The sequence below is a fragment of the Heliconius melpomene genome, chromosome 18, assembly GCF_056956725.1.
Source record: "Heliconius melpomene rosina isolate 202511_hmr_F chromosome 18, ASM5695672v1, whole genome shotgun sequence".
Taxonomy (NCBI): domain Eukaryota; kingdom Metazoa; phylum Arthropoda; class Insecta; order Lepidoptera; family Nymphalidae; genus Heliconius; species Heliconius melpomene.
In genome coordinates, this window is record NC_140406.1 from 16,652,996 (window position 1) to 16,674,423 (window position 21,428).

General features: G+C 37.6%; 1 protein-coding gene and 1 long non-coding RNA gene across 2 annotated transcripts in view; one reads left to right on the plus strand and one right to left on the minus strand.

Moving 5' to 3' along the window:
• The window catches only part of LOC146529744 (uncharacterized), a 111,626-nt gene that overhangs the window by 73,828 nt on the left and 16,370 nt on the right, over positions 1-21,428 (plus strand). The window lies entirely within an intron of this gene.
• The window catches only part of LOC146529745 (uncharacterized), a 186,452-nt gene continuing 166,938 nt past the window's right edge, over positions 1,915-21,428 (minus strand). The window contains exons 2-7 of the mRNA XM_085201398.1: positions 10,905-11,119; positions 10,256-10,391; positions 9,352-9,485; positions 3,829-4,025; positions 3,070-3,215; positions 1,915-2,907 (exon numbers count right to left, since the gene is read on the minus strand). Coding sequence (XP_085057524.1) covers positions 2,837-2,907; positions 3,070-3,215; positions 3,829-4,025; positions 9,352-9,485; positions 10,256-10,391; positions 10,905-11,119 — 899 coding nt within the window. The 3' untranslated portion in view covers positions 1,915-2,836. The remainder of the gene's footprint in view (positions 2,908-3,069; positions 3,216-3,828; positions 4,026-9,351; positions 9,486-10,255; positions 10,392-10,904; positions 11,120-21,428) is intronic.

A 21,428-nucleotide genomic window follows, 5' to 3' on the forward strand; every position in this document is an offset into this window, starting at 1 on the left:
AAAATTGTAACGAAATCCCGAGTAATATATTCATTCGGGGTACCTAATAAAATTGCCGTCGGACTTTCCATTCACATATCATTTGATCGGTCCCTAAGAGTTACTTTATAAAGAAATCTATTACACCCATTCTATTTCTATTTTTTTTTCATTATATTTTATGGAAACGTCGAATTATATATATGTTACGGGATAAAACTGTTCATGATATTTTATAACGGGCTGCAATATGACTAATGTGTGTTTATTGTAAAAAAATGAGTGATTTCTGTCTTTTGAGTATAATTAACAAATCATAAAGAGATTTTAATTACAATTACATTGTTGTTTACTTATATTATATATACAGTGGACACCGTATATATGTTTTATTAATACTTCCGGTTCGTACGCTTAAAGCTATTATTATATACCATCAGATAGAGAAACTAAAAAGTTGCATTTATGAACGAAGAACAATTTTCTACGCGTTTCACCCAGTTGTAGACCGAGACCGAGTTCAAAGAAATACAAAATGAACTTGTTCCGAACGATTTGTCGTTGAAATGCAAAATACACCTTCAACTAAAAAAGTTTCCAGCGTCGTAATACAATCCGCGATAACTCCACTCAGATCGAATTCTCTTATTCAATTTTGATCCTCTTTGCAAGGAAATAGAATTTTTAAACCAATCCAGCAAGTTACAAAATTGCGTGACACTGTTCAGAGTTTAGCAAGTCTTGGAAAATCATTCTTGGGCAAGTATCATTTAGTGGTAATTTAGATCTTATTTAAATGAACATTAGAGTTAATTTCGGTTAAAATTGGGGCAAGCCTCGGTCGTTATTTCTCAAGAGATGGGAGAGCCCTCCAGTGAAGCATCGGATTGGAGCGAGGCCAGGGAGCGGACTAGTCGACATTACTGATAAGCTTAACAGGGAGAGAGTTGTTTTGTAATTGCATAGTCTTATACTCTGTGCAAGACATAGAGCTCATATGTCTTCCCGTTTGTTTGTGTCAACAAATATATATCATGAAGTGTTGATCGAACAATGATGGCAAAACTCTTTAATACGCGTATTACGGTGAGGAGATAACGAGGGTAATATTTGATATTTCGTTGCTACGTTTATTTCCAAGACAATAAGAAACAAACGACCCTTCGAGGTATATCAAAAGTAAGAAGAATACATTACTTCCCGATTAATAGACTTTACTCACACAAAAACAATAGTATTTGAGATCATCACGATCAACCGAGCAAATGTTGGGCGTTTTAATATTATTAGTGAAGGTACGAATTTAAAAAAAATACATTATATAAAATAGTCTTTAAAGCTTAAAGTAAGCTTTGGTAACTTATTTCGTACTTAATATACCATATCTTTTACATAAAGACTCGTTCTTGCCTTCAGGTTCGAAGACAGCTCAGCGTAAAATCTAGGTTCTGCTTTACATTTTTATGAACTAACTCCGGTATATTTTTCTAGTATTGAGCCATCTCTGTTCTAGACGTTCACTTCATTAATGTGGATGAAAATTAACTTTTATGCAGTTAGCATAGTTTTATAACGTCAAATTTACATTTTATTTGCACTTTAACAGTTTTAAATCGAAAATTCTTATTTTATGTTGACTTCACGCGCCGTAGAGGCGCAATCGAACAACGCCTGAGCGTAAGCGGTAGTGGGTTTGATTTCCACTCGGGGGACTGAATATTTTTATTTCCTCGCTTTGGTACTAAGTTAACATGGCAAATGAGTTCCTCCACTAGAAACAATCTCTGCCTACTGCCACATATAATTTTGCAAAATATAGCGTAAAGCTAAAAAGCTAATTGTAATCTAGAATATAATTTATCAATGCATGTTTTGTTTATGGCACTCTATTATAACAGCATCTAATATAGGTGTAAAATAAATGAAAGAAAAACATTTTAAGTAACTAATAAATTTATTTACATATTCACATATAATATCTTTAACATTCACATAAGTTGATAATAACTTACACTAAGTACACACGGCAACACAGCTCGCGTAACACATCAATAATCAAATTGACACTGACTGACCGTTGTCACAAGTTTGTATGACATATAACTTTGGTTGCCGACTGTACGTACCAACTATTATTTATTATATTAGCAAGACTTCCGGAAATCAAGCCATTTTCTCGTAATTTTTTCATGATTTTATTCAGATTACGTCATAAGTGAGTGTAATTCGAGGTGACGTGGAGTTTCAGACTTATTTTACAAATTACTTTAGATTATCAAAAATCATAATATGTAAAATATAGTTTTGGAATTAGATACATCGACGAGATATAGCTGTAAGAAAATAAAAAAGAATTCTAAATTTCGCTATCATAGATGTCCTGGAGTATGGAATATCAGTAAATGTAAGACAAGACAAGTACTTAATGAGATATAACATAAATGACACTGCTATATGCAGGGTGTCCATTGGAGGCATTACAAATGGAGATAATAAAAGATTTTGGAAAATTATTCACAAATGTTGAAAATAATGAATATGAGCTAAACTATCGTCTCTCTGAAGTATTCAAATGTAAAACAGTGAAAAATGTAGTTATTCTATTTGACGTACAACCTAATACAAAACACAGCCCTTACAACGGATATTATGTTAGAGTCTTACGAAATATATATATATAGTGTTTGTTATATTTCCCAATCTTTCTTCCCTCGAACTACACAATTTATGACACCGAATACAAGGTTTATCGCAAATATTCTAATTTTAATTTCCAAATATGGCAAGATTTCTTACAAGTCCTTAATGTCTATCACAACATTCAGTTTCCTTAAGACCTTACAATTCTGTAGCATGATCATAACTGGTGAAGTAGCACAGCGCAGGCGCAGACGCCCCATAACAAAACGTTGTAGCCAAGGATAGTACCTGTGGGAGAGATATTCAATTTGTTATTATTAATATTTATTAAGCTAAGTTAAGAAGTTGTAATAAGTCATATAAGAATTTAGCAATACCACGATCCTACTTGCTAAGTAATCCTACTCGTTAAGCCGCATTTGATTTATATGTCAAACTCCGTTGTCTTACCTGAAGAGTCTTCTCCAGTGACTGAGGCTGGGCGCGGGGCATCTTCTCTGATATAGACTGGTTCACCTTTTCGTGCGTAGATGTCAAAGATAGTTGCTACACAGCCCAGAGCGAACTGGCCGCTTTGTGGTGGGACGATGGTGTATCTGGAGAAATTTAGTACATAGACATTCTTGTTATACCATTAAAGTAAGTAAGTCTTTTGAGGTTTAAATATACTCGTGATATTTGATTTGTGATGTTTTCCTACCAATATAAAGATAAGCTATTTTTTTTATAAAAACATTAATAAGTATATTTCATTATCTACTGATAAATACTTTTTCAGCTTCACGCTGTATCCCGCATATAGCATATAGGAAAAACTAATTAAAAATATATTACTGGTATTATATGAAGAAGTCAATATTATGTTGTAAGCCGTTATCGATAGACGTTCTGCTATGATGAATGGGTTGTGCTAGCTGCTGCTACCCTTATAAATATTGAAAAAGGAAAGATACATAAGAATCACTTTAATATCGAGAATGTGTTGAAGCGTCGTCGTAAGCAGAGGGAACCACGCTTGCTCCCAGTTTCCTACGATAGCTTTTATAAATTTTAAAGTTTAATTTATTTAATTTTAGTTGTCTCTTACTAGGCGTAGACGTACAGCTATGCTTTTATTTAAACTTCACTCCCCAGCTTTTGTAAAATGACCGGAGTTTCTTAACACTAAGTTACTTTCAAATAAATATGCAGCTAAAAATAGTCACTAACCTTACAAGTTCTCTATCATTTTCCGTTTCACGATCGTATATGTAATGGTCCTGATACACTCTGTTTAGACTCGCGCTGGTGTAGGTGAGACCAACTTTGTAGTTCTCGGCTTCTAATATCGTAAGCTCCAGCTGGCTTAAAGCACCTCGTTCTTTGAAGTCCAACTCCGATGACCTCCATGACACGGTTTCTGCGATCTGTGAGAAAAAATACAATATAAACGTACATGTTTCGTGCCTTATATCAAAAGGAATATGACATAGAAAGGACGTATCGATGAATTAGTTCATTTTACATTTAAAATAAAATTTCGAATGAAACATGGAGACTGACTGTAAACTTAAAGGTTTGTTTCTTCCTCAGTTATATTTTTTATTTGTTACCAAAAACAAGACAGTACAAGGTGCTTAGAAAATTGGGCGGTGCGTGGAAAATAGTATGTATTATCACTAGGGTGGAAGTAGGAGGGCGTTCCACGTTAAATCCACGATAAAAGGTAAAACTAAAAAAATGTAAGTAAATTATTTGTAAATTAATTCTGCTTCATTTGATCTACACAATATGTACAAATTTTAATATAATAATGATCTTAAGCATCTGTTTATTTCAATACAACGTAATAATTGCTCCGGCACATCCATTCCGCTAATATATAGGTCACTTTAAGTTACAAGTGATATATTTTGCGTCGTATAAATCAGAACTGTGTGTCAATTGAATGCTGCACAATAATACCGGCCCCATTTTAAACTCCAAATTAATGAACTTTTTATGGATACAGCACTTGGAGGTGTTCCAAGAAACGCGGATTCAAATCTGGGTACATTTAAATTTTAATACATTTGTTTGTGACATATTTTGTAAAATAAAGTTGGTGCCAGGTTATTGTATTTTACGAGTAATAGCTTCGTAGGAGTATCTTTATTTTTAGTTTTATCTAGTACACATCAATATAACACTGCATTCTGTAATAGTTAACCGTTACCAGAATTCAGGAATTTATCGAGGGACTTCGGTTATTAACATAGGTACATATTGGTGTATCCCGCACGTAAATACTTCATGTTAAGACACTTATTAATATTAATTATTAATATTAATTATTATAAATTTCCATTTGGAATAGGCAGATGGAACCAAATATTAAGAAATATGTTAATAATAAGTTTCCTCTGCCTACACTGCTGCATGCGGGATAAATCATGAAGCTGAAAAAAAGCCAAAAAAAAAAGTGAAGCTGTTTTGTTTCTATTATGAGGGTTTCTATTAAAAGAACGCTCTTTATAAACTTGTAAAAATGATTCATTTTAAAATATTCAATAGCAAAGCTTTAAAGGTATTCAGAGCCCTCTAGGGTTCATCGGAACAGTAGACACAATAGTAACAAACGAGGACAAATCAGTCTGTTTATACGAAATCAATTGGAGGAAAAAGGAATCTTTTACTTTGCTAACGAGTGGACTCGTTTCAGGACAAAGCGAAATGCAAACACAAGTTTGTGTTAAAGAGTCTAGGGCAGAGCTTGTTAAATATGTAGACAAGAAGGAAGTATACTATGAGTTAGCCTTAATAATAATAAATAATTAATAAGTAGGTAAGTTGTAACGTCCAAGCCCCTGATTACTATACCATATATTTACATCAAAGTTCTCAAACGTGGGCGTACAATGGTAATTATATTGTTGGCATCTCTGTGGGGCGATTGTTACAAATTTACGGTTTCCAAAGGTTATTGGATTTGCTAAGAATGATCACTTGGCCCGAGAGAATGATATTTATTAAATATTTTTAACACATTTCATCACCTTTCTTCACATTTTTTTTATAACAATTACTAGAAATGAAAAAATTATGTGCATTTTCACTGTTCTTCATCTTCACGTGCAATTTTGTAATTTCTGGAAAATAAACAGTCGATTTTGCAGCACACTGACACATATAGCAGCGTGGGAAGGCTAATACTAAGAGACATAAACAGTTTTCTATGCTCCATCAAATTTTTGAGACATAACGGAATTTATCGCCTAACGCGCTTTCACTTGCTACCAAAGCGAAATAATTTTTGTTCAAATGTGAATCGAACCTACAACCGTACTGCTCACACTCTGACGCTGATCTAATTTAATTGTACATTTCAAAAACGTATCAAAATACATAATCATCAATCATCGACTTTGTCCTGAGCATCGACTTCATCACAATTTCCAGGAGGTATGGAAATGTCCCCGAATCACCGATGCCGTCCAACTTTTGATTGTTCATGAATGTTAAGTGCGCTGTGTTTTTGTATAATTTAAAAGGCAGGACTACTTCAGAATTTTTAACTACCAAGAATACGGTTAGAGGAAAAGTTATCGGCGTCTGTTATTCCAAGTATTCAATAGTTTTTATTTTGTTCGGCAGCTTCGTTGATTCTGATTGTACATGTTGTTGTTACAGCCTTCAATTTTAAAATGTTATTCTTATTGAGGCTTCATTTTTAGTTTTGTTTTTAGAATATAGGTTAAGCTAATGTTTCAAATTATTTGTGTGATACTCAATGAAACAAAAAATATAAGTACCAAATTCCTCACAATTTTCTTTTTTATCAAAAATAAGATATTTTTGAATGATAATAGATATCCGTCGGCCGTCGTGACACAGGGGACAAGCAAGTTACTGTAACACGACGGATGTGGGTTTGATTTCTACTCAGGGGAATTAATTATTATTTATTATTATATATTATTATTTCTCTGCTTCCAAGACAAAAGCGTGTTGTGAATTCCGCGACTTAATAAACAATGCCTCTCAAAGTTCAGCGGAAAGCGTGGAATGGAGTATATTAACACTGGTTTCCCTCTGCCTCTGCTATAAGAGAGTTACAGCGCGCGATGTTGAGTTTCGCGACTCAACCCGTAATGCCTCAAGAATGCGACGAAGTGTCTTTACACTAGGTCCCCGGGTTTCCACTGTCGACCCTGCTATGTGCGAAATATAGCTTGAAGCTATAAAATAGAATAAAGCAAACAACCCTTCTCCTTTCGGTGATTTAAGCAAACAATCGGTCCATCAGAAAGTTATATTCAAACAAAAATATCCCAAGATAATACAATACACTAAGAGCTATTTACTCAGCAATCCAGAATTACTTACAGCGGAATAGAAATTTGTGTAAGAATCAGGCTTCGAGCGATGTTTACCGAGGAGCTGTATTCATGTCACGTTCGTCTTTTATTTGATAGCATTTCATTTGAACTTGAGAACAACTTATTTTGAGGGTAACATTATAATTATGATATTTGTTAAAATATTGATCTACATATCAATATTGGTTACAAGTATCAACCAACCAACGTAGGCAACCTTGTAAATATTTATGTAAAATTATAACTATAATTTAATGTTAGGTAGTGTAAGTTTATAATTATAATTTTGTGAATTTGAAAACCGGCATTAGAGCAGAAAATTGTCTGTGTTATCGAATGAAAATTAAAAATATCCTTTTTTAATTGTGTTAACTGCAAAATTGTGTTCTTTATTTTACTTTAAAGCCAACACTGTCAAATTAATATACCTTTAGTTCGTCCGGTTTGTATTTAAAGTCTACGATACTTGTAACTTTCAAAACGTTTCTAAACTGCCCTAAATATTCAAATTTGTAAATTCTATTCTAACTTTGAAATAAAGTTTAATGTAATTGTATTTTCGAGAATCTATTAAAATTTGTTAAGACTTACTTATTTCTTTAATGACTGTAATCAATAATTTAATAAATTAAATTGTAAATATGACTATACTTAAATATTTGTAGTTTTGATATAAACATCAAGTCACTAGCAATTAGCCACGTGTATGCAGTTTGAAGCATAATATAATGAATGCCTATTTTTATTATAATACAGGAATGTCACCTACGCTTCTTCCAGTACGGTCAGACAGTCACAGACAATCTAGTGTTTGCGCAACTTGCGGGTAAGGCGGCCAGCGCGGCGGATTGTCTTGTCAAAACGGGGAATTGAGTTATGTTCATACATTAATGTTCATTTTTAGGGTTCCGTACCTTTTAAGGAAAAAAAGGAACCCTCATAAGATCACTTTTTTATCCGTCCGTCTGTCGAGAGGTTTTATTTGGAAGGAACGCTTGGAGATATCGAGCTAAAATTGAAACCAATATACTCAAATATACGGTCCCATGATTTCCAATTTATGTACGGAACCCTCGGTGGGCGAGTCCGACCCCACAAAACTTGATACAATATCATTCACAAAAAGGCATGCAACAGATAGACTATGATAGACGGACAAATATTTGCCACACCAGATGTCACTGAATACAAAAGTAATGGTTTATGCACTTGTGCATTTCATTTCCTTAAGTTCAAGAAGCTGTAGTCTGCGAGACAATTCGAGATTTCCCGCGAGACGCGGAGCTCTGAGCGGATCCCAGTTCTTCACTGTTAACACAGCTAGTGGCAACAATTCTTACATTTATTACTGTTATGTAAATGCACCTCCTTCTCCTTATCCCTCTATCCCTTACTTTACTATCAGACCTAGCTATAGCAATGAGAAGATGAATAAAATAAATAAAAAAACATTAACGAACGTTTTTGCCGACAAAAATTTTAATGAGATTTTCTATTCGACGTGCAAGTTTTAGTCATTTTTTTTATATTAAAATACGCAAAAATAATTCCGAGTATTTTAATTTTCTTAATTAATCTATTAAAAAGAAAATAAAATAAGAAGAAAAAATGTGTCGCATAAATTTGATGGAAAATGAAGGACGGTGTGTCTTAATACTGCCCTCCCCTACCCCCCTTCATGCGAGATACAGCGTGAAGCGATTTTTTATATGTCCAGTAATAAATACCTAGATGTTTTTCAACAAAATGAGGGGATTACTAAAATGTAACAACTTACAAATATTCTCTAGACATCCAGCGCATAATAAACTTCAATTACCATAGCACCTTAAATATAAGTTAGCCCATATAACCCAAGTAAATGGCAGCCAAGGTTAAAATCGTCTCGCTCCCAACTCCAACCGTTACATATATTTTAACTACCCACTTATTACGATTTACACAAGTCTGAGATTTTACACTTTTGAATTAAATTTCTTGCAGGTTCTTCGGACCGAGTCCTCGGAGAGCTGCGTCGTTCAGGCAATTTGTAGGATCGTGAAGTGGAGCTAAATCTATTTATATGTCCGGAGCACTCCAGGGGACGAAGTGTGATATTATGGAAATAGGGAAACTTCTCGTTCTGTTGCTCTTTTTAGTGTTATGTAGTCGAATACGAAGAAACGGAACTCTTATAGATTCGCCATATTTGTCTATCTATCTATGTGTCTAAATCATAGAAATCATAAATAAATATTCTGTGAATTGATTTTTTAAGGATTCAAATGAATTCGATATGGATTGAAGTTTTTATAATTCGTTTTAATTTTGTATGGTTTCAACTTTTTTCGGATGCTTATCTTTATTTTGAACTCAAGGTCAATATTTCATGAAGTCATAGAAGAGTCATGGTAACCTTATGATCATCTAATATCCACGTTATGTTCGGTGCAGGATAAGCTTCGTCAATGGAACAGTTGGCACGGATGACGTCACCTCTTGAATAACTCCTGTGAGATACGATCAATCGTGGTGCTCGAAATGGTGGATCTGTAACAATACATGTAAATCTGTTTTTATGTGCATCTTCTGCTTTCAGCGGAGTCTAATATAGCTTACACCGTTATGAGTTTACTAGTGAAATACGACGCGTCGCTTCATATATCCGGACGGATATTTTTTTCATAAATTATATGAAATGCGAAGTTGAGCCCCGTCACTCAACACGCCAATGTGTCGAAAAAAGGTGGAAACCGAGGACCAGATTATCTTAGGTTCCTTCTGCCTACCCTGTTTTGCAGAAAAAAACATGAAACTGCAAAAAAATATAACATATCTTAATAAAGATCGAATCTACAACCTTCGTGTAAGTTCTTTCCAATTCAGCCAAAACCTCTACAAGCCTTAATAAAGAAATTCCTTTATCTAACTTACATCATAAAAAGAAGTTTTAACTAGAACTTTTATATAAGTATATTTTCATAAAGTACACTAAAATGTACAGATTCTTCATAGTAAAAGAGTAGTGAACCGACTACTTTATGGTCTTAATTACCGCTATTAACTAATGCAATAGAAATTCCTTGATTTTATGTTTATTTGGGCATATTTAGAAAGTTGCAACTACAGCTTATTTTAAATTTATCAATAAAATATAAGGACAAATAATTTTTAATTGCTCGCTGTGGATTTGATACCCATATATGAGAAAAAAATATTTTCGTTTGCTTGCGCTACAACTTGTAACTTGTAACCAGTAAGTTATAAGGGATACAGTGTAAGGTAGGGTAACACTTACGAGTAGGCACGGTAGGACTTACCTACTACAGTGAGAGGGGCCGACCGTATGTCGGTGTGGAACAGAGGCGCGTCCGCCGACACCTCGCACTGGTAGTCGCCGCTGAGACGCCTGTTGAGGTTCACTATCCGGACTTGTTGATGGTCAGATTGCGCTAGCTGATGATGATATGTGCTTTATAATCAAATATATATAAAAAATGTTTAAGATATTTTGTATTTGAGATCAGTCGAGGTACAGGGACACAAAACGTGACTGTAAAACCGACAGTTTGTTAGTTTGATTGCCACGCGAGGAAATTAATTTTTTTCATTTCTTCACTCTTGTGTTGAGGCAGGTGCGGTGTTCAGTTTCGCTACCCAAGACGGGATGAATTCAGAAATCGGCGTATAATGGGGAACGGGGAGTAGTTTAACACTAGAAAAAAGATACATGATTCTCAAATGTTCATTCTCTATAGAAAGACATATAGGTACATTCATAAGTTAATGTGGCTCAATAACATATACAGTATTTATAATTTATATTATTATGTAATATTGATTAATTATTACGTCGTGGCATAATCACGCGACGTGTGAGCAATGGAGTGTCTTAATATCAGGTACTTCCTGCTTATCTAACTATACGCGGGAAACAAGGTAAAAATAAAACTAAAATTTAATACTTACATCCACCGAAGCGCCAGGCAACGGGAAGACCATTGTCGGGGGCATTTCTCGAGGCACGTATCTATAGAATTCCGTTTCAGCGCGATACCATCGTATGGAGTACAAGGCAGCTCCCTCGAGGTCGTAGGAACATCGCAGTACTGCCGACTGACCCTCACCCGAAAGGACCGCTCGGGGTACCGAGATGGATAGGTTTCTGAGGGACCATACTCCACCTGCAAGACATAATTGTTTTGAATTTTTGAGTGCTTAAACATTCGGATAACGTTTTAAATTCTTCGACGGTTTCCCAGAGTTTGGGTTCAAATACATTACGTTTAATTTTTTCTACGATTTTTAAAATACTGTTTTACATATATGAGTATGTAAAAAAATTTGTTAGTTGTATATCAGGATTTTTTTTATTAAGCAGGCTTAAGGAGCAGGATAAGCGTAAAAGTGGAAAAACATTTATAAATGTTAAAATTCCCAATGAGTGGACGAGTGCACAGTAAGTACTCGTACTTAAAAATAAACATGACTTGGTTTAAATTTGGGGAATGTGAAAGAAATAATGACGTTCCAAGATTGTAATTGACACATTCCTCTGCATTCGGGAAATGTAACCAAATTTTGATATTTTTATGTATCTATTTTGTGTGAGCAGTGCGAGAGTGTGAAGATATGTAATATTTATTCTTCCGAGCGCGAATCAAACCCGCAACCGCCACGTTTACCGCCCCTACACAAACACAATATATAATCTTCAGGCGTATAGTATAGATGACTTCACTACCTCTACCGCAGTTGCGTCTGATGCTGTACCGGCCGGCCCCACTCTCCAATAATATCAAAAGCTTACCCTAAAATTGTTCAAATCACAAACAATTTGTCTTCATCCCTTGGGCGATATAAAAAACTTTGTACCGCCATAAGGAAAAAAAAACGTCTGTAAATTATTTACTAAAGTTTTCTTCTAAAATACAAAATCCTTTAGGCCTTCCCAAAGGAGGCACGTTAGAAGCAATATTTGAGTAGAGGATCAATATTATTTTACCAGGTGTTGGATGAACAGAAAATATTTTATAAATAGAGACTGTCGCGGCGCCGCGGGAGAGCGTCTGTAAGCACGATGCCCACGTGCAGTCGATGCACATGAACTATTCAGGGAGTGGTGTTTGTAATCTCTTTAGAATTCCATATCTACGCAAAAGGTAAATGCGACCCTGATTCGAACTCTATGTTCGTCCGTTTGTCGTCCTGTTTGTCTATGACCAGACTGAATATCATAAACTGTGATAAATTTTCAGTAAATACCTACTGTTATAGCGACAATAGCATAAAGCAAATATTTAAGAGGTTTCCCATACCAAAACGTAATTATTTTGCCTCCATTATTTTACAGATAATGGTATATTTCCTTCCCCTGAGCGGGATCGAACTTATAATCGACGTATTTACAGTCGCATTCTTCTGCGACTGCACTTGAGGTGGCACATGTAGAATCAGACGCTACTAGAGTCAGATTCCTCTGCGTCATAACAAACTCCAACACTTTATTAAATATATCGGTCAAGTACTTCATCAAAACTTTATGTATGCCTTTAGGTCCTCGTTAAATTGAAAAAGGTACGGCAGCTTCTATATTTTTCTTTTATTTGTAAACAAGTACAAATGTACGACGAAGGTATATTCTTACTCTAATGAGATCGTTGTCGCGGGGACGCGTCGCTAACTTGTTAATTAATTACGAGCGACAGTCGAGTAGGTGAGGACGAGATCGAGATATAGTCTCAAAACATTTTGTGCTGAGGGGAGGATTTTCCTCTAAGGACATATTATAAAACTATAATCATATCTAAGTTAAAATACATAATAAAAAGAAATATATAATTACTAGCGGCCCGCTCGCGGTTACACCCGCGTGAACTATGTAATTATTAATTTCTGTCTTCATGACTACGTCCTAGTGACGTCTATGCAAAATTTGAGACTTCTAGCATTTGTAGTAACGAAGTTTCATACAAACTTTCGACCCCAAAAACAACCCCTTAGAAATCGAATATTGCAAATTCCCGTCTTAGCGAGCACCTACGTCCTATAAGTAACTCCTATGCAAAATTTGAGATTCCTAGCACATGTAGTTTCTGAGATTTCGTGATGAGTGAGTGACCTTTCGATTTTATATATATAGATTATAACAAAAGTTACGGTCCATGAGTAAAAAATAATAATAAAAAATAATTTAAAAAATTCAACGCTGCGCTCTACTTTGTTATCAGGGTGGGGAAATGAAAATGGTTAATATTTCATTCCGAGTGGGAATTGAACTCACTACCGTTGCATTTTCAGTCACGTGTACTTCTGCACCCTAACGGTCTACACCTTCAAATTTAAAACTGTAAAATATAATTATATTTGTGTGTAATAGGCGGCGTATAGTGGACATGCGACGTAGTAGTAGACGAAATCTTAATATTGGTGAAGCGGAATAGCGCCCGGGTCTCTCTGTGGAGTGTGTGAGTGTGTGCGTGTGTGCGCGTGCGTGTGTGCGCGTGTGCGTGTGTGTGTGCGTGTGTGTGTGTGTGTGTGTGTGTGTGTGTGTGTGTGTGTGTGTGTGTGGGTGTGTGTGTGTGTGTGTTGGTATAGAATATCCGAGTGTCAAACATTGACATCTCAACCTGCGCTCGTTCAGATGTTGTGAAATCGTGTTCGTTTACTCCGTTAACTTTAACATTCGTTTTAACTAATGGCAGCACTGTTTGTAACTAAGTTGTATAAGAGACAGTATTTATTTAGCTTGTATTTACAGCAATCGTGGTCTTACATTATATAATGCAAAAAATTACATTATATACATATTATGGGCTTATTTTATTTTTAAAAATAAATTTATAGCTGCATTTTCTCGCGCGCTAAGCGCGGCGTTGTGTTCCGTAACGCAATGGTAGCTCTAACTAGCAGCTCAGGTGAGAAAAGGACAAGTGAGTGTGCCACGAACGAACTTCTCACTTGTGCTTCTTATTTATTAGTTTCTTTATGTCTAAATACAATTCATTACAACGGTAAAATTAAAGTAATATTAAATTGTAACATTATATACTTTAGTAGTAGTGGGTTTGAGGCCGTGCAGGTACACGCAGCAATCATATAACATAGTTAGATATTTTTCAAAAGTATCAGATTTCCAGTAGAAGAGTCACTTCAGGGTGACAACTATAAATTATAAATAGAAAGGAAACCTTTTTGTTGTTGTTTGTAACCTTTGCGTGAGTGTCTTCTTCGCATACGTTACATTTGTTACAGGTGACGAGGACCTGCCCTCTGAGGGGCGACCCTTGAAAACTACTTTAGACGACGCTTTTTACAGATTTGAGTAAAATATATATTTTATTGTGAGAAAAATATATCTTTTGTGAGGCTGTCGTAGCCCAGTGGCACAAGCGTGTGACGGTGTGGGTCCGATCCTGCTTCGGAATTAATTTTTAAAATTTTGATTTCCTCGCCCCCTTTATAAGGCAAAGCGCGGCTATAAGCTCCACCGGTCAACATGCGAGCGAGAGAAAAAAAAGTTAAATATTTTATTTTACGAGTTTAAGTCGAACCCATAACCTTACAGTCACATGCTCGTGTTCGCGCGAAACACAGCCTCTATGGGAACCATTACATCTAAATTATTTTATTGATGTACTCCTGCTCCGGTAGACAGGGCGAAACTTTGAGTTAGACGATTTGAACAACGCCAATAGGGCATTAATTTTTAGAAAATCCTAGTCATTTTCTTTTTTGTTTTCTTTTTTAAGTACTCTATCTTTCTGAAACGAAAAATAGTATTTTATTTGTGATTTGCTGTTTTTACTAGAGCGCGCAGACAGAAACAAGTAAAGTCAAACACAGCTCAAAGTTATGTATGTATTTTGAAAAGTTTTATAATCTTGGTTTTGATAAAAAAAGTTGTAAAAATCTATACTTTTAACTAGAATATTCTAGAAATCAAAAGTAGAAAAATATAAAAAAAGAAAGGTTTGGTGCTATTAAATTTATAAAGAATTAAAACATTAAGTAATGACACAATAAGTAATAACCTATTAAGGTTATTTTAATATTTTTAACATATAAGGTTAAGTGTATATCATATCAAGGAAATAGTGCGATATGATACTTGATGTCTGAGGCTGCTCATACACGTTCAGTATTACAATATATATTTTATTGCATAACCTTTAATATTTGATCAATCACGTTTAAATATTTCCTAATTTCATATCTCTTCCATATCTGGCAGGATAGTACAAGTCTTTCATTTATTTCATAGAAGTTTAGGAATTGCAAATACTATCGTTGTTTAGCTGAATCGAAAAACATGGCAGCTTACCATAAACATGGCAGCTTACCATAAACATGGCAGCTTACCATAAACATGGCAGCTTACCATACAAAATGAAAACATTATTATCTCAAAATCAGCTTAACATTACTTATAAGCACAATCAGCTCATCCATGATTACGCTTAAACTGAATGCCAAATACATGATATTGACGAGATTTCAACTACCTACAACCACACACATGAAGGATGCCGACTGCCGACGTCTTACAAAGGATTAATACAGTTCAGAATGACCGCAACTATATTGTTCTTTACCCACGACCAAATTATGCACGCCCACTGTTCTTATAAGATATATTACATCACACCATTCTAGCTTCAATCCAAACGCAATAAGGTTGAATGTACTCTGCAATTATTGATATGTAAATGCGATCCTTGTGTGGAACGTGATTGTGGATATCGTAATAAGGCCATTGTGATTGTTAGGACGTGATTGATTTTGTTTTGCTTAGGTATTCACCGCAAGTGCGTACAGCTTGGTGTGTGTTGTGTCATTTGAACACGTCTGTATGAACAAGTGTTTTAATGGTAGTTGCTGTTCCTCTAGGTTTGGCAGATTAAGATATTATTTTTAATCTAATTGATTTGTTTAGAAGTATAAATTTAGAACAAGTGAATGAGGTGGTATACTTGGGAAGTATGTTCAATAGAGATGGAAGATACGAGATGGATGTGGAAAGGCGTGTTGCTGCCAGTAACAGGGTTAACGGAGCCTTAGCTGCATTTATAAGACGGCGAAACGTCAGCACTGCTGCGCGTTTGGCCGTACACAATGCAGTGTTGGTACCGACGTTGTTATACGGCAGCGAAACGTAAACGTGTATTACAGTAGAAGAAGATGAATGCCATGGAGATGCGATCTCTTCGTAGGATATGCGGAGTCAGCTTAGCTACTAGCTTAGCCTAGGTACTAGTGACCAAATTGCAAACAAGGCAAACGAGACGTACGCCCCACGGCAACCCCTACCACACTAAACGTGGACTTTTCCAATATTAGGGGTCTTCACTCCAATCTGAATGCCGTCCACCACCATCTTGAGACGGCACGGCCGGCCTTGTTATTTCTGACGGAGACTCAAATTGTCCGACCGAGCGACACAGCCTACCTCCAATACCCCGGCTATAAAATAGAACACAACTTTATGCCTCATGCCGGGGTCGCTGTGTTCGTAAGGGAGGACCTGAGTTTCCGTCGTCTTGCTAATCTTGAAGGTCGGGACCTGTCGACTATCTGGCTCCGTGTTGACTCGGACGATCGAACCCGAGTCTACGCATGCCTTTACAGGTCCCACAGTGGCAATGCGGAAACGGATCGGCTCATGGAGCACATGCAATCGGCCATCGACGATATGCTCTCACAGATCCCCTCTGCTGAGGTCGTGATACTTGGCGATTTTAACGCGCACAATGCCAGTTGGCTTGGATCACGCACCACCGACCACGCTGGGAGGGCCGTTTTTGACCTTGCTACGGCGAATGGATTGTCTCAATTGGTTGAGTCGCCTACGCGACTCCCGGACGTGGACAACCACAATGCCTCCTTATTGGACCTTCTGTTGACTTCGCACCCGGAACAGTACCAGGTTGTCGTCGATGCTCCTTTGGGGTCTTCTGATCACTGCCTGGTACGGAGTGTCGTGCCCATTAAGCGCGGCAGTCGCAGAACACCCGCAACTCGTCGCGTATGGCACTACAAGTCAGCAGATTGGGATGGGATGCGTACATTTTACTCATCTTATCCCTGGGGGCCGGTTTGCTTCTCTTCTGATGATCCTAGTACCTGTGCCGCTGATGTTGCCGACGTGGTTCTGCAGGGCATGGAACTTTATATTCCTAGCACTGTAGTGCCCATCGGTGGCAAGTCACAGCCTTGGTTTGATACGTCTTGCAAACTTGCTGCCCTTAGCAAACGCGAGGCATATCAAATCTGGGCCGAGGCACTGGCTACTAAGGATCCGAAGATGAAAGCCTCAAAAAGAGAGTATAACCGGGCCTCTAGGTCCTTTAAGCGGCAAATTGCCAAAGCAAGGAACTCACCAGTTTTGGGCGCTCTCAAAGGCGGCACTCGGCAACTTCAGCCAGCCTTCGCTTCCGCCTTTACGCAAGGGGAATGACATCTTGGTCCATACGGCGAAAGAGAAAGCCGATCTCCTGGGCGCTCTCTTTGCCTCGAACTCGACTTTGGATGACCAGATCTCAATGCCTGAAGTTAAGTTCAGCCAAAAAGCTGTAAGGCGAGCTCTGCCCTCTTTGGACATCCATAAGTCGAGCGGGCCAGATGGCATCTCCCCCTTAGTGCTTCCTTCTTGTGCTCCTGAGCTGACACCGGTGCTAACGCGTTTGTTTCGGCACTCTTACTCAGTCGGCGTAGTCCCAGATTCATGGAAGAGCGCTCTTATCCACCCGATCCCGAAGAAGGGCGATGGTTCCGATCCATCTAACTACAGGCCTTTTGCCATCACCTCCCTACTCTCAAAAGTCATGGAGAGCATCATCAATAGCCAGCTCTTGGTTTATCTAGAGGATCACCGATTGATTAATGACCGTCAATATGGCTTCCGCCATGGTCGCTCAACCGGTGATCTTCTGGTTTACCTTACCCACCGTTGGGCTGCGGCTATTGAAAGCAAGGGGGAGGGCCTGGCAGTTAGTTTGGACATGGCGAAGGCCTTTGATCGAGTGTGGCATGGGGCGCTCCTTGCTAAACTTCCATCCTATGGGCTTCCCGAGAACTTATGCAGGTGGATCGCCAGCTTTCTCATTGGGCGCAGCATCAAGGTCGCTGTCGACGGTTTTTGCTCCAAACATATGCCCGTGAACGCTGGCGTTCCTCAAGGCTGCGTGCTGTCCCCCACGCTGTTTCTTCTGCATATCAATGACATGCTGGAAGATTCTAGCATTCATTGCTATGCAGATGACAGCACGGTGGACGCTGTTTACTCCGGCCGCGCAAGTCTTTCTCGGGAAAACGCTGAACAGTGCCGAAATAAACTTGTGTCTTCTGTTGAGGCATCCCTCGAGAATGTCTCTTCATGGGGTGAGAAGAACCTGGTCCAATTTAACCCCCTGAAGACACAGGTTTGCGCGTTAACCACTAAAAAACCCATTTATCGTACCGCCAGTCTTTCAGAACACTCCCCTTTCAGCCGCGCCCAGTATCAGTATATTGGGCCTTAATGTTTCGAGTGACTGCCAGTATCGCGATCATCTGGAAAGCAAGGCCAAGTTGGCCTCGAAGAAACTGGGGGTCATCAATAGAGCGAGACGGTACTTCACGCCAGAACACCGATTAGCCCTATATAGGGCCCAGGTTAGGCCTCATATGGAGTACTGTTCTCATCTCTGGGCTGGTGCACCCCAGTATCAGCTTGACCCATTTGAACGGCTCTACGTTGTATGCGAATACAACGTAGAGCCGTTCGAATCATTAAGGACCCAATGTGCTGTGAAAGGCTTGACACTTTGGGTCTGCGTAGAGACGTCTCCTCGCTGTGCGTTCTCTATCACATTTTTCATGGTGAGTGTTCTGAGGAACTGTTCGACCTGTTACCTGCCGCCGAATTTTCCAACCGCACAGTACGTCACAAACTTAAATACCATCCACACCACCTGGATACGTGGCACTCCACTACTGTGCGGTTTCGTAGAAGTTTCCTTTCACGCGCCACCGAACTGTGGAATGGCCTACCCGCGGCAGTGTTTCCAGGTCGGTACGATATGGGTACCTTCAAGAAGCGCGTCTATCTCCACCTCAAAGGCCGGCAACGCACCTGTAGCTCCTCCGGTGCTGCACGGGGTCGTGGGCGGCGGTGATCATCATCAGGTGACCCGAACGCTCGTTTGCCTTGTTCTTTTTCCATAAAAAAAAAAAAAAAAAAATAGTGAGGATATCACGGTGAGAATGAAGAAAAACGTACTTAGCTGGTTTGGGCACGTCGAACAAATGAGTGATGAAAGAATGGCAAAAAAGATCTACGATGGAAAAGTGTGAGAGATAGGGGGAGACCTCGGTTGACCTTCGAAAACACTGTATCAAAGATACTGGAGGAAGGAGGTCACGAAACAAGCATGAGGATTCCCCGGAGTGCATGTATGAAGAGGTGGACGAGGCGAAGGAGGTATGTAGGGACCGTTGCGTTTGGCGCTCCGTTCTCTCTGATAGGGATAAAGCGTGAAGCTATATTATGTTATGTTTTGTTATAAATTCTTAATACTACAAGAATTTATTAAATTTGAGATACTTTTATGTATTTTTAAAGCGAATGTCAACTAAAAAGATAATTGATTAATTAAATAGAAATATTATTTTTTGTAGACATAATCTTTTTTCGTTTCTATTGTTTCCAATTAGCCTATAACTATTATTTTTTTGTAATTGCTCTGAATGCCGTAATACAGTTTAAATTGCCATCCATGCATTGTCGAGGCTTACTTAAACAAGTCGAGCATCAATCAAGGGTACTCCAAATAAAAGCTCAAACGATCTACATTCGTTTTTATCTAGTCCCGTTCATGGCAAATTGATTCAACAATCTTGAAACTCTCTGATGGTAATTTCCTTATGTCGGTTCGGCCCGTTCTATCATTGCGCGTTCGCTTGTATCTAATGAACGTAATAAATGTTGTAACATGTTCGTGCGAACGGCGATGTATAGATGCCATTGAGATAATGGCGCCTGCAATAAGGGAATAGCCCGATAATGCCCTCGATATGTTTATGGTTGTTTTGGTTGTGATGTATGATGAGTTCGGTGGGTGATTAGGACTATCTGTCTTTTATGTGGCGCATCTTGCTCGCAGGTGTCATTTTATGATTACCTACTTTAGTTTATGTTTCTGAGCATTTTTTATATTTTTGTAATTCTTATTTTGCTTTTGACATTATTATATAGCAAATAAGGGTAGAAAAACAAAAAAACATATAGAAAAGTGTTCGCGTGTAATTCCGTCCGAAGTGTATCTTTGGTTTGGAAAAGCTAATAGTACTAAGTTGGAGCTGTTACTGTAATATATTTCTAATCATTATGATAAAATATCCGCTATAACTGCCAAGTCTATAAATATAAAAGATTAAATTACTCACAACAATTACAACGTCCGACACAATGTTCCACGTTGGACGCGACCGCGCGCCGCGAGCCGGTAGCCGGTAGCCGGTAGCCGGTAGCCGGTAGCCGGTAGGCAGAGAGAACGTCTCATTTGTAAGAAAATGTGCATTGAGTGGCGAAAATCTAATTTATCTACTAGAACGAGGAATTTAAAGTATAACTCATAATGTAACTATTCTCCCGAGTGGGAATCGGACCCACAAACGTCCCGTGTACAGTACACATAACAAACTCTAAAAAATAAAACTTATATAGATTAAAGAAAGATCATAAAATAAATAATTTCAAGTTTCCTCGCGTACTTGATAGAATTTTGCAATCGTTTTACGTCTAAAGAATCAGCGACGCGATTCAGAGGGAGAAATGTCGCTAGCATTCTTACCACCATTCCATGCGGACATCACTTGCTGTGAAATAGTTAAGTGCTTTTCTCCTATTCAATACAAATTCAATATTATATTTTTTTATTTTGAAATGTGGAGTTCCACCATGATTTCAAGAGTTCTTGAGTAGCTTTTAAAAGTAAATATTGAAAATTGGGGGATCTTCTCGGCAAGATCTCTCAAGCTATATATGTATGTATGAAATACACCTTACTCAAAACCTATGAGATACTTTCCATGGACTTACAGTAAACAAAGGGCGTTCCAAATTAGATGGTGACAAAAAAATGATATATAGATAAAAATAAAGTAACAAATCCAAAAAGTAAAATATTTATGGGTATATTATAGAAAAAAATAATTACAAACTTATATTTACACTTTATTTCATAAAATAGTAGTGCGTTTGTCCACAAATTGAAGTTTGTCAACTTTTATAAGTTGTACTTTCCGTTGACCTACGACATTGAAATCGCTCGAGTCTGACTTACACTTGAACGGTTTCTTTTTTCATTTTCCTGGTTACCTCGTCACATCCACCAATATGTGAGACGAAGTGTAAAGTTAACAAAAATATCTATAACTTTTTCAATTTAGTAACTTTTTCATTTAGTAGTATATGTCAGAACAAGAATTACTATTTGTTTTCTATAGTTGCTT